This window comes from Mchenga conophoros, linkage group LG22 (genome assembly GCF_057382185.1).
Source record: "Mchenga conophoros isolate Kocher_MC1m ecotype Shallow Benthic linkage group LG22, M_conophoros_male_GT1.1, whole genome shotgun sequence".
Taxonomy (NCBI): Eukaryota; Metazoa; Chordata; class Actinopteri; order Cichliformes; family Cichlidae; genus Mchenga; species Mchenga conophoros.
Window position 1 is genome coordinate 16,944,186 of NC_140546.1, and position 14,627 is coordinate 16,958,812.

The window sequence follows — 14,627 nt, forward strand, 5'->3', positions numbered from 1 at the left end:
CTTTTAAAGAGGGGAGATAATGGAGAATGGGGTGGGTGTCTGAGGGCTGCTGAAGCAGATGATCGTATTATTGGTACAGGCTGTGCTTGGAAGCTCAAGGTCACACTCACTGTGACAGAACAGTGGGTATTGTGATAAGAAACAGACAATTTTGATTCTAGCAACAGTTTCTTTCAAATTCCTTTCTCCTCTCAACTTTCCTCGTTAGTTCGCGCTGCTTTAGTGACACGTACAACTCATTTAATAAGTACTTTTAGAATTGCAAACTGCTCAAATGCTCCATAACTGTGTACTTGCAAAACCTGTTGCTTTCAGGCTCTCAGGCTTATAGGTACTGAGTCAAGGCAAAGTACTCCACAGACTATAATGTTTTTCTACAGTGTGTCATCATTATCCTTTTTTTAAAAAGGTCTCTTGATTCCTCAAGGGGTAATTAGTCCTTCGGTTGTACCCTTTCACAGAGCTACTGGGGTAGGGCATTTTTGGAAGTTTAATGCTGTACTATTTCTTCTTCCTCGCTAATATCATGTGAGCAGATAATCAGCAGAAAATGTAGGAGGTTTCACTTAAGAAGTTAAGAAAAAAACTTGTTCCCTGCTTAAAAATACATTCTCAGGCTTTGGCTTGTAATTAGTTTGTTTAAGCAATGAATCAAAGATTGCTGGTAGTGTGAATCTCTCTCATTTCATCTGACTTGAATAAGATTAACTGATTTTTAAACAGTTTAATCGACTTTGTGCTAAAGACTTAAGAATGAACACATACGCTTAAAATGTTAGTCATATTCTAATGTGTTTGTAAGATATTGAATGTCCCTATTTGCATCTCCCTCTACCTTAATGCCTCACAACTTTGTTTAAACTTACAACCCTCATTATCCTGACATTATTTGACAATGATCCAAAGTGCTTCTTGTGATGTCAGGAATCTGTGGCTTTTTTCAGTGGCACTGCAGGTGTTTGTTGGGGTTGAGGTCAGGTGGACCCAAGTCCATGAAAGTCATCACTCCTTGGTCTTCTTTGATCTTAAAGTAGTTCTTGCATCACTTTGAGGTGTGTTTGGGGATATTATCCTCATGCTGAACGAATCCTTCTCCACATAGATGCAAACCAGAGGGTGGAGGTTGTCTTTGAACCTGCTTCTTCTTTTTGGTCAGAGAGAAGTCAGGTCTGTACGTGTGTTCAACCAGATTTGAATTTTCCCACCAGCATATTTCACTAGGGGTTTGATGCACTGTCACTATCATAGGACTTCATCCTCTTTGAAATCCTACCCCAAGTTTTTTGACCTTTTTCCCCTAACCTCAGAAGTGGCTTAGACACTACTCCTTGTCCTCTGAGACTCCTACTGGACAGCTGTCCTTTTAAAAGTGCTTTTGCTCATTGGAGTCTGACTCGGTTAGTAAATTTACTCCCTTTGATGTAGTTGTTTTTCTGTCTCTTGGTGGCCACAGGTTGACATGTTGATTTCCTTAAAATATAGTTAGAGCTTGGTAAAACACTGAAGATATAGCAAGTCAGAATACATGTGTGAATGAGAGGGAGACAGGTGGACAGGTGAACATGCAAGAAGGATAGGCACTGAGGGTAGATGAGTTTAAATACCTGGGTTCAGCCATTCAAAGCAATGGACAGGGCACAAGAGAGGTGAAGAAGGGAGTGCAGGCAGAGTGGAGTGGGTGGTGATGAGTGTCAGGAGTGTTTTGTGACAGAAGGAAAGCAGCGAGAGTGAAAAGGAAGGTTTACAAGATCGTAGTAAGACCTGCTATGATGTATGGTTTGGAAAAGGTGGCACTGACAAAAAGACAGAAGGTGGAGCTGGAGGCAGAGTTGAAGATGAAGATGATGATTTTCATTGGGAGAGAGCAGAATGGACAAGATTAGAAATTAGTACATCAGAGGGACAGCTCATGTTGATCAGTTTGGAAACCAAGTTAGAGAGGCAAGGCTGAGAGGGCACATGTGCAGATTGGATATACTGGACAAAGGATGTTGAAGATGACGCTGCCAGGCAGGAGAAAAAGAGGAAAACCTCAGGATGTATTGAAGGAGAGCGTGTAGAGGGTTTGTGAGATAAAACAGGATGTTAGAGGTAGGCTGAGATGGAGGAGGATGAGCAGCTGAAAGAAAAAGAAGTAAACATGAAAGATATCAGTATATTGCTATTGTGGCGATCTACAATATCATTGAGCTGCTTCTTCAGAGATTCTCAGCTGCTGGTTTAACATACTCCAACTCCACTGCCTTGAACCTGCAGCTGGAGGAGAACTGCTTCATGCGCTGCCACAACAAGATCACAGAGGCTGTGGAGCAGAACAAGGGCTACGATTGCAAGCGGCAGTCTGAAACTGTGTAACTGGAACCCGTGCAAAGAATGAGACTCAGTGAAGAGGCAGTTAATTACATTGCTCAGTTATTCATCTGTCTTAACTGATAAAATATTTGCTGAGGGGCAAAAGAATTATTTTAATAAATATTTAAGAAAGCGTGCATGTGCACAAATATGTGCTTTGTTCATTTTATTGTTTTTCGTTGTTCAGTAAGAATAAACTAACAAAATTTAAGTCATTAAATCCAAGTTAAATTTATTTGACTTAAATTCAGTTATTCTATTAGAAGAACCCATTTACGGCACAGTAGTTTCAGACAAAACCACACAGATGGACTTTTGCAGCCATATGCAAACGACGTACTGAGACCTGCACACACAAACAGATAATGGTGGGTAGAACCTGCACGGGGTTCTCTTAGATTGGACCCAGATGCTTTTCAGTGAGTTTGTGTGTGACTGGAGGATAAATTTTAGCTAATCTTTATCTGAGACTATCGTTGTATCCTCATCCAAAGGACTATTTCTTCCCCTTTTTATGTAAGAACTTGCGTGTGTGTTCGAGTGCATGCGTATCTCTCTGATTCAGTGTATAGGATATTGGTCTTGGCAGTATGGAATTTAGTTAATTCCTCCAGCTGGTCTTCTGGCTTGATTAAATAATCACTGATTTAATGCAAGTGTGCGTGCGTGCACGCGCCTCCTTTTGTGTGTGCATCTGTGTGTTAAAAGCAAGGCCGACTTACTACTTAAGTGAATTAAATGTAATGTCATTTTGAAAGACTTTGTTTGGAAAGCCCTCTTTTTAAATATATTTTAGACCACAGGGCGCCTAAATGGATGCCTTTCTTCTCTCTCTCCCCAGTCTCCTCTCTTGTGTGGCTCTCTGTTTCGCCACATTTCATCAAGGACCATTTAAAATGTTTTGCGTGTTTACCTTTACTTCACCGTGCTCAATGTTTAAAATGAAGAAATTACAGAAAAATGCTGAGAGATGACAAACGTTGAATTTTTAAACAGCAGCCCATGTGAAGGCCACCAGTTGGCCTCGCCAAATTCCTTCAACTGAAGCTACACCACCAGAGTTTTAAAATGCTGGTGCACATTGGTTGCAGATGCTAAACTAAATCTGAGGGCCTCAGTATTGCGATGAGACCCAAACCTTTGGATGCTTATCTATTCAGGCTACTTCTTCCATAAAGATTTAAAAGACTGTGCAATGTAAACAGTTGGTATAACATCTGTAAATTTATGGCTTCAGGAGAAAATCAGAGTGGACTCGAAGCCAAAGCTGAAGCACTCAGCCACAGCGTGGTTACACCATATGTTTGATGTTGAGTACAACATCAGATTCTCGAAAATTAAGTTATAATTCACTAGGCCGTTTTATGAGTAAAGTCACCAAAAAAGGCAATGAAAACGGCCAACTTCTATTTGAGTTTAAAAGCAGCCACTTCGAACTCTTGAATGAGAAGCTGGTGTGGCATCGCAAACATATTAAAGTCATGATATACATGTTACGGTGAGATGTTGCATGTTTCCCCAAACAAACAGCAGCCGGATCGCGTACCCTCGTTTATGCATTCTTGCATTAATTCTAATGCCAGACAAAAGCTTTCCGCTAGAGCTGCTTGTGCATTCGAGCGCTGACTGACCGAACTCATTGTGGAAGTTATTAAACCAATAAATGTTGTTTTATATGCAGCCTTCCCTGAGTAGATTGTACTCTTAATTTCTTCAGTTTTTTTCTTTTTACAAGCATCAGGAGACTGATAAAATCTGAACATATTGTCAACTTCTCATTGCTAGATTATAATGTATACTCGCTGTTTATAGTGACCTTATCCTCGGGCGATTAATTAATGAGAGGTATTTGTCCCAACTGTCTTTATAGGTTCATAAGAATAGCAACATTTCATATCCTATCTGGGCCCGGGGCACTCTCCCATAACATATCCTTAAAGGTTAATAAATAAATTTGAAATGCATTTGTTGGTTTGAATTTGGCTTGATTAGGAAGAACTCGATAAAGAGTTTAATTTCCTGGCCCGCTGATCCTCTGACGAGCACTGTCTGCCTGTGTGCGCGTCAGAGGGCGTTGTTTGCGGTGCTGATTGAACGCTGTTATAGGCCGCAGATAAATAGATGTCATTAAGACCCCGATCCCTAATTACAGCCGGCCCTTCTCTGCAGGGTGAGGTGAGCGGAAGAGGCCAGGTATCTGTAATGAATCAGAAAAAGTGCACACCCACACTGTAGGTACACACTAATTTACCCTGCTCACAAAACTAGTTGTCCGAGAAAAACAAGACAAATTCAGACAAAGTATTCACAGTATGTGATATATATATACAGTACAGTATGTTTATAGAAATGTGTGTATGTACGTTTGATGTGTTGATGATGCATGTGAGCTTGCACATTTCCACAAATGTCAAGCCAACTAGCTGATGATTGAAAAGGAAGTTGGATATCAGGAGCCACATTTTGAGAGAGCATTCGTGCATGCACGTGCACATTTTGGACGGTGGTGCGGGCTATTTCTGTAGTTTCCTGTGTAATTGACACTTGAACCTCTCATTCACACACACACACACAAACACACAGACACACACCATGCAGTATTATTGTAGTCTACTATTGGTGTAGCCAAAATATCCCCAACACACACACATACACTTCTTGCCGCTTCTCATCCAAATCTAGCTTCATTAGTCAATGGAAGCCAATATTTTCAGGTGTGTGTGCTGCTCTCAGGGGCAGCTGTGGGGCCATATGTGAGTGATTTGAGCGCTCAGAGGGAAACTGAATTCTGATGACAGACGCACTGTTTGGCTTGCAACACTATACACACATACACACACGCGTACGCACACACACACACATCCACAGAGGAAGCATACATCAATCAATCACCTGGCTCCGTCTCTGTACATGTGGTGACCGTATGGTGTGTGCACCACACTCGAATAGGCATACACACTCAAGCTCAGTGTGCCGCTGAGAGGATTTGCTAATGTAAGTGTTGTGCTGTCTAATGTCAGATGGATGAAAACACGTGTACCCTAAAGACTGGTAGTTTTAGCTCAGGTGTTTAATACATGCAGAAACATTGGAAGCAAGATTCTTGTACACATATTGAAACTGAGAGACAATGTTTCTCCAGTGTGATCCAGATACTATGAAGAACATCATCATAAATTAGTGTTTATCAGCTAAAACTGCAAACTTCTAAAACAAATTGGCAAAAATCCGACCTTTTTGCATTTAAATTTGCAGCAAAGCAAATAGATTTAAATATTTTCCTTGGATTTCAAAGAATATCTCATGTTCTTGCTGGGGATAACAATGGGAATATTCCTTATGACAATAGCTCTTAACACACCTACACTAACATGTCAAATGATTCTATTCAAATGTGCAGTATTTGCACTGGATTGCTCAGGCTGAATGCTCCATGCACATTCAGTGTGTAACGTCTGTTCCCAAAGTTATGTTAAGTGGTTAATTGTGCTGTGATCTTTCCGGTGCATTAGATTGCAAAATAAACTGAACAGTGCTGTGCCCACTGGGCTCTTCTGCTTTTAGCTCGTAGCTCAAAAACAGATGCTCGGTGGAAGTGCCGGTAGTGCCTCCATCTGCAGCTCTGAGACTACAGAAAGCCTGATTGAAGTGTGGCACTCTTTTGTGAGAACTTGAAATGTCTTTAACTTCGAACAGTGGATGCTCTGAGCCCAAAAACTAAAAAAAAAAATGCTAAGCTCTCAGCACTGTCATAAACATAAAACAAAACAGCAGAGAGAAGGTCCCAGTGGACCATAGCCCCATGATGTTGGAGGGAACACGGAGTAACACAACAGCAAGAGGAAGATGGCAGACCAGATACACAAACTGCATATACAGATTTTACCAACATTCATACCGCACGCTTGTATGACTTGTAAATCCTTAAAAGCCTACATTTAATTTCACAGAGTGAACATGTCAGACTGTGAAACTGTGAAATGTTATTGTGCTAAATGCTACTTTTGAATTTGATGCCAGAAACACATTTCAAACAAAGTTGTAAGCGGGCCATGCTTACCAATGTGTTACATCACCTTTCCATATAACAACACTTTGCAAACATTTTAAAACAGAGGAGAGCAGCTGCTCTAGTTTTGAAAGCCAAATTATTTCTTCATCTTTCTTGGTGGCATTGTGGGACATCCTTTGTTGCATCGTCAAGCCTCTGACATTTTTCACAGGTGACATGTCTGGACATGAGGCGGGCCCATTCAGTATAAGGACTCTTTTACCACAGAGACATTCATTTAGAACACAGTGTTGTTTGGTGTTGTCGTCCGGATGGCAGCATGCTCCATGTGTTTTCAGAAGTGTTCCTGAGGCCCTGTTGTGATTTCTTCTACAGAATCATATCCAGTTTTAGGATAATTTGATTATTTTTTGATATGGTACTGCAGGCGATGAAAACTCCAAGTAGTTAAGAATTTTATAACTAAAAATTATCAGTTAAAAAGAAGCTGAAAAGGAGAACCCTGGAATAGTGAGCACTTTAAAGGCTAAAGAGATCAGAGCGGAGATCGCAGCGGAATAATTATGGGATGTTTCAGGAAAGGATAGATAGGCAGACAGAGGGAGAAACTGACAGAGGAGTTCCGCTGGAGAAAGATGAGGTATGCTGTCCTCTCAGGGTCATAAAGGTGGTGAATGGGGCCAGAGGCTTAATGGGATGGAGAAACGTTGTGATTGGCTCATTACTGTGATGGAGCACGTTGCCACGACAATTGGCCTTTTCACCCCCCCACCCCTCCTTGCACACACTACTTTTCTATGCACCACTGCGCTGTGAACTGCAGAGGTGTGTATATGAGAACTTGCACACTAATACAGTAAAAGTCAAACGCCTGCCTGTAAAGTACCTGCTGCAGTTCAGATAAACACTAAAACGCTTTATGCTACAAGGTGAAAGCATAACTCATCTCTTCCCACGTCTTTCAAGTGACAAAATTACCGCAGTGCCTCATGTCTTTCTTAGATAAGTCCATGTTCGATCTTATCGAATATTCGAAAACAACTTAGTCATCTCGACTACATCATTTTCTTTTCACTGAGGTAGTTTTTTTTTTTTTTTATTAACCTTGTTCTATGCAGGGAAAACACTGTAGAGAAGAATAATGTTCTCAATAGGATTTCCCATTAGGTGTGATAAATGAGAGTCCATCATCTCTCTGCCACCAAGCCAATCTGTTCTCTCCCTCTGTCTCCCACCCTAACTACCAGCCTATTGCACTTGAGTGGCATGAAAATTACAAAGGAATCAAAAAGTTCATTTTTGTCCCCCCCCCCACCCACTTTTTTTTCCCTCCAGCGATTTGCCATCTTTCTTATCCTCACCAAATTTCTTCATTACACCATGTTTTTATTTTCACTCTCTAACATGTCTCTCTCCTTCTTCCTCTATAGCGGCGCAGAGGTAGTGGAGTTTTCTGCGCTAACTGTCTGACCACCAAGACATCGCTGTGGAGGAAAAATGCCAATGGAGGCTACGTCTGCAACGCATGTGGTTTATACCAAAAACTACATTCAGTAAGTCGCACACAGGTGTTTCTGTCTTCACCAGCTGCACTCTTACATTTTAAAAAACAATGCAAGCAGAGGAAATAAAATGTAGGCAAATGCCTACAAGTGTCCTGTTATACAGAAGTTAATATGCTCTTAATGGCCAAACTTATATCCACTTCCTATATATACACGTTTCCTCATAAAGGTCCTGCTGGTGTCTTTTTATACTACATCCACGGGGGTGGTTCTGACCACTAATTATCATTCCTCCTGTCTGGCCAATTAGCATACGGAGCAAATAAAATGCTGCACACCGCGGGTAGATTCTTGTATATATTCTGTGGGTCCTGCTGTGAAAGTGTAATATTTTGGAGAAAGCATATTTGATTTGGTGGGAGTTACAGACCGTTTCAGCAGTCACAGGGAGCCAGATCCATGGAGTGAGAAATATGATGGAATGAATCAACTTTACCATCTAAGCCTAGGGAAAGTCTATGGAAATCCCAAATTTAATTAGACTGCATGAATTACAGATGAGATAAAAACTTGCCTGGAATTTAGTTGACTTCAGAATATCAAGATTATTCACCTCAGATATGTTCTTAAGGTGTTTAAGCCAATTACACACTTCAGCATACTCATTAATCGCAGCGGTTTGCTAATACTAACAACATAAAGCAACTTCAGAGCGTCGCTGTATATGCCGAACCCTGCTTCCAGTGTGCGAAAGTTCAGTGCGGACGTTTCTGTGTGATCGATCACAGTGATAATAAATGCATTAGTGGACTGACCGTGTTGCAACCCTGAGCTATATGCTGCCATTATCCAATGGCGCTTTAAAGACCTTTCGGAGGATGACAAGCTATTGAAGTTTACTGCTTCCTGCCCCTGCAGATGTCCTTGGTTCAACCCGTTCATCTCATCTGCTGCTCCAATTACGTCCCGGCTCCCTCTACTCTTGGCAATCTTCACGACGGCCATATTTTATATCCCATAATAAAAGTTTTATATGCTCTACACACATTATTAGAGAGGATAGCAGCTAGTAAAACACTTGAGAGTGAGAGAGGGGAAGGGAGAGTTATGAATAAAGGGGCAGGAAAAAAAGTGGAGGGAAAAAAAGGAAGGGGGGAAGACAAAGAAAGGGAAAAAGATTAAGGTAAGAAGGAGGACGGGGATAATGAAGGGTCAGGGTGTGAATGAAGAGTGAGAGATGGAGGAAGATGGGAGAGATTAGAAGAGAATGCAGAAGCAACATTTAGGAAGAAGGAGGGAACAGACAGAAAGGCAGATTTATGTGATGTGTGCTAGCAGCAACCACAGCCCAGGTATTCTACCAAGCCACCCCTACAACCATAAAAGTGCACAAAATTACAGCAGCCATGTGTGTGTCTCACTGTTTGTTTGAGTTACTTGCACCCACAGGATTGTAGACACATTAAAACCCTATAAATAAGCATCACTTTCTGCAGTTACTTAGGTGACAGCTCATGTAATTGAAAAGATACAACACAGATATATAAAAAGCTTTTCTAGGAAGTTTTAAAAGGAAAGCATATGATTTCATTTTCCAATCTAAAACAGGCAAAACACCATGTGGTCACACCTGCTGTGAGAAGACACTGGCAATACAAAGTAAAGAGGAGGAAAGGATAATTAGGGAATGGACAGGGAGGAAGATCGAGTCAAATTCTTGCTAAAACAGAAGCAAAAAAAACAAAACAGTGAGTGACTGAGTGAGAAGAAGTAGCAAAAACTTGTGCTGCTTCCCTATTCCATACCACATATGAGCTTCATAGAATATGCGCTACTGGATGCCGCTGGATGTCAGTCAAACTGCAACTTTAATCAAGAAACTAATTTATGTTTTCCTAGGTGTCTCACCTCCATGCAGTTGTTGTTGTTTTTTTTTGCTTTGTCTTGCATTGTGAGATAAATGTGATTATGAGTATCCCACTCCGAAATTAAGGCTTTTCCTCATCTTTATAGTTTATTCAGTGGTTCTCTCAGTGTGAATGGATTTAAATCATGCTCTGAATCACTGTGTCTCGTGCTTCCGTCTTCCATTCCCTCTTTATTTCACACCCCCTTCCCTTTATCCGTCCTTCTGTGCACCAGTCGGTCTTTAGAAACACAAATTCTAAAGCCAGAAAAAGAGAAATGTTTGTGGATTTCGCTGCTATATTTTGCGAGTGCCACTCTGCCAAATGATGGAATCTTGTTTTTGATATTGATCCATATGTCAAGAAGTTTCAGCGAGACAACTCTCTCATTAACTTTTACCAGCTTGCCAAACGAAGGACTGAAAACACTTCGCTGAAATGCATGTGCATTAATAGGTCCCTGAATCTGAGTTTTGCCCTTCTGAGTTTGCTTATATAAGCGTATTTGATTGTTTTTGCTTGTTAACATTAATGCGCTAATTATATGTTTACATAAGCACAGCACAGTATCCCCGAATCATTATAATAATATTAAAATTGCAATAGAAGTGACTGTTCTGCTCTTAAATATTTTCGGTAGCTGCTCTACAGTGACTGATAAACTCCACGCTGAAAATTACATTGTCTTTGCCCTTTTCACCCACACACTGGCGTGCACACATGCACACCCACACAAGCATACTTAATGCACATACTCTGACAGACACACATTCGGTCACAGGCTATCAACACGAACATAAGAATACATTTCCATACACAAAAGGCTACTGGAAATCACCCAAGAGTTTCCCAGCATAGGCACAGGACACATTTTGAAGGCATTGGAGTTTTTTTCCTGTACCCAAGTGTCTATCCATCTCAATATCTTGCTCGGTCTTCTGTGGATGGCTTGCATCCGCAAATATGCACTTTGTATTTCAAGGTCCTACATCATTGGTATACACACAAGTTTCTTTCTAAATATGTAAAAGTATACCTGGAGATACGAACACAGTTACACAGTACAAAGACAAATTTCTGCAAACCTGTTTTTGAAGCTTTGAAAAGCCATGTCCTGTATGCTAACTGAATTTGACATTGCTGTGCAGAGGTCACTGCTCATAATGTGAATGTCTTTCTTGAATAATGGCGGGTTAGCGACACATTTATTTTGATTGGGCACCTTATAAGACAGTTTAAATTGAACGGTTTATTTTACTAGGAGCAAAGACAGCCTTTCAGTGATTTGTTTGGAAATGTATTAGACAAGCTGTGTGCGTGTGTGTGTTTTTGGCATGTGTTTAGCATCACCATCAAAAAAAAAGTTTCATCATCATTCAGATTTTTTTTTATACTCACACTATTAAACCCAGTGGGGAATTAAATAAGTGGGGGGTGTTTTAGAAATCTGGTGTTTTAGATGCAAATGAGCAGTTTTTATTCTTTGGAATTATGCATGACTTTTGCCTTTTTTTAACCAAAACACTTGTAACCAGAACACAGCCTTCTTTGAAGATCACAACCTGCTTTAGTAATCGGTTGTAGTGTTTCTAGCTTTCCTGTTTTATTAAAAAAAACATTTCAGTAAGTGTTTCACGCTGAAACAAAGCATATTATAGGACTCGATTAAAGAGATGAGTGCACTGTAAGTGCGAGAGGGTTGCACTTTCAACAGATGTAAGTCCGCCCGCACCCCCTTGTGGCGAGGGCAAAAACCACAGTCATCTGGAGGATATGTTACCTCATCAGTCTTTCTTTCATCGCGATGCATTTAGTTATACTTCAAATCTATATTAAAGAAGAAAGACTGTCAGACTGTAATCTGCCACAAAGGGCTTTTTAGGGAACTTTGGGGAACCTAAAACCAGTAGCTACTGTTTTAGATCTTGACTGTGGTGCGTATTGCTTTCTATGTTTCACCAAATATGCTTATGATAGCTTTATGATTAAATAATTGTTATACTCGGCTGATTAGTCAAAGTAGAGAGAGCTTTATTTTTTATCCACAGTCGATTGCACCAAAGGCATACTCAATGGTTATTTAATCTCTGAGACCACCTATGCATTAAGTAGGAATTTTATCATAGTCAAGTGTGCTTGACATTTATTAATTAGTTCAGCAAAGTTATCAGCATGATGAAGTCGAATTACCGCTTCATATATTGCAAACTGTCTAACTCCCTTCCCTCTTGCTCATTCTTCTGTGTTTCCTTTGCCTTGCAGACACCCAGACCTCTAAACATCATCAAGCAGAACAACGGTGAGCAAATCATCCGCCGTCGAACCCGAAAACGCCTCAACCCCGATTCGCTTTCGTCTGAAAACCCTGCCCCCAAGCAACAACGCATCACCAGCGAAGAGCGCATGAACGGGGAGGAAACAGACAGGAGCTGTGCGTCAGTCAAAAACCAGCAGCCTTCCCCTCGCTCACGCTCACCGCGGTCCACGCAAGCCTTCTTGGCCAATCAAACATTGGAGATCCACAGGCGTATGCCTCCTCTTCTCCTCCCCTCACATGCCCCCTCAGTGGGAGCGGAGGGCAATGGCGGTATCACAGAGGGAGGTATAACATCGAAAGCAGAGGGGGGTAAAGGAGGAGGGGGATCGGAAAGAGGCAGTCCAATTGAAAAGTACATGCGTCCGTCCAAACCGTCTAGTTATTCACCTCCAGGTTCACCCATTGAAAAATATCAGTACCCTCTTTTCTCCTTACCCCTTCCATTAACCATTTCACCTGAGTTGACCCCGGAGTCAGATTGGCTCAGGTTCTGGACCAAGTATAAGATGGCAGCCGCCTCTGGGGTTCCTGGTAGCATCAGTAATCTAAGCAGCCCCGGGAGCCTTGGAAATAACGCTCATTATCTTAGCGCGATGGTGACTCCAGTACAACATCATCAGCAAAGCTACACGGTGCCTTACTGCGCCTCTCCCTACTCTCCTCTTCCTCCACCTCCAGCTCCTACTCACTATCCTCCTCCTCCTCTTCACGTCCAAACCCCTACTTCATCATCATTAGAAAACGATGCTCCTTTGGATCTCGCAATAAGACAAAGAGATACAAGTGCTGTAAACGCGCACGTGTCCACAAATGGTGCCGAAAGGCGAAGGCAGGAGTCGCCGCTAACTGACAGGCTAAGAGGTAACTGGAAAGGAGAGAAAGAGGAGGAGGAGAGGACAGACGAAGGAGGGAATCCAGGTGAGGAGATAGGGAAGGAAGAAAAAGAATGTTTGTCAACATGTCAGTCAAGTGTCCCGTCTAATCGCAAAATGGTGGAGGTGGCCACACAGGATGACCTGACCAATCGCTGTGTCCACTGTGGGATCTACTTCATAGATGAGGTGATGTATGCCCTGCACATGAGTTGCCACGGTGACAAAGGACCATACCAGTGCAGTTTTTGCCTCCACGTGTGCGCGGATCGATACGATTTCACCACGCACATACAGAGAGGCTTACACAGGTACACAGACAAAACGACGCAACAGAGATGTCAAATGCAAGACGGCAACATTCAGAACGCTGCGGGAATGTCGGAGCACGAGTGTCAAAATGCGACAGAGGAGGAACGCGATGAAGACGGTCATTATGAGACCACCGGCAAAGGTGATGTAGTAGAATCGTGTCATGACAACCAAGCAAAACAACACACAGGCAGCGATGGCACTGACAATGAAACGGAGACTGAAAAAGAAGCAAAAGGAGAGGACAATGCCGCGACAAACCAGGACTTGGGAGGCAAAAAGGTGTCGCACATCAGCGATGACGTCACGAGAAGCTCAGAGGTCACAACTGTTGCTGGCTCTAAAATATTAGATGAGAACACAGATGGGAATTAATCAATCTCTTTGACTCATGCAAACCTTTAAGAGCGTTGTTCTTGGATGAATAAGCTGTATGCCTTCATGTTTCTGGAGGCTAGCTCATGTCAAAATGGGCCTATCCTGGGCACTAAAAGGAACACATCCTTATGCTGGAAGCACCCGGCTGTCAAATGGTCAGATATCATTGTAGGATCCAGCTGAACTATAGCAGGGGCAGTTGAAGAAATTGCCCGAATCCTCTGCTGAGTGACTGCCACTTGACAGCTCTGTGGCAGGCATTCAACAACAGGCATGGAGTTGAAATCACCTTTAATAAGCAGCCACTTCATGCGATTTCCACATAAGGGCATTGGAAGCTGGGCTAAAAGTTGAACTGGTTATATTTTGGATAACTTTTGGGAGCTCAGCACTTGCATGGCCACCATAAAGGAGAGCAAAAAAAAAAAAAGAAACTAGAAGCAAAATAATTAACCTGAACTGAACTGAGCTGGGCTGATTACTTATGCACCATACTAAAAAAAAGCTGGTCCAAACTAGTCTAATGTATCATTAAGACGGTTTTATTTTGGTACAGCCAGATGTGATCTGGTTAGGATTGCTTTGTTCTTGCCCAGAGCATGTTTTTGACTGTTTTTTTTCTCTGTGCAAATAGATCTAAAACCAAAATTCTTTTCTTTTTTTTTGACTAATTAAAGCTGGTTAGTTTGAAACCAGTTTATGCTGGGCTGCAGTTGAGTTGGTGTTACCTCGGTAAAAAGTGATCAGTTGATTTCTTTCACTTAGCCAGTTTTTTTCTGAAACTGATCAAGTTCTTGGTTCTCGGGTTTTGAGTCAGCTGGGACTTTTTCGAACTGCTGAGCCAGTTTGACTTGATAAAACCGGTTAAACTCCGGGCCGAAGTGTTTTCTCTATCCGTTTGGATTAAACCAAGTGACATTATTTTCTACCTTCCTCTGTGCCATGATACTAGCTATGTGCCTGGCTGCCTGC

The 14,627-nt window shown here is 41.8% G+C and overlaps 1 protein-coding gene across 3 annotated transcripts in view; it reads left to right on the forward strand.

Annotated features, from left to right (window-relative positions):
• trps1 (trichorhinophalangeal syndrome I) overlaps positions 1-14,089 on the forward strand; it is a 116,138-nt gene extending 102,049 nt beyond the window's left edge. For all 3 annotated transcript variants that reach the window (XM_085261787.1, XM_085261786.1, XM_085261788.1), the window contains exons 10-11: positions 7,795-7,917; positions 12,039-14,089. In XM_085261787.1, the coding sequence (XP_085117913.1) occupies positions 7,795-7,917; positions 12,039-13,652 (1,737 nt within the window). In that variant the 3' untranslated portion in view covers positions 13,653-14,089. The remainder of the gene's footprint in view (positions 1-7,794; positions 7,918-12,038) is intronic.
• The last annotated feature ends 538 nt before the right edge of the window (positions 14,090-14,627 follow it).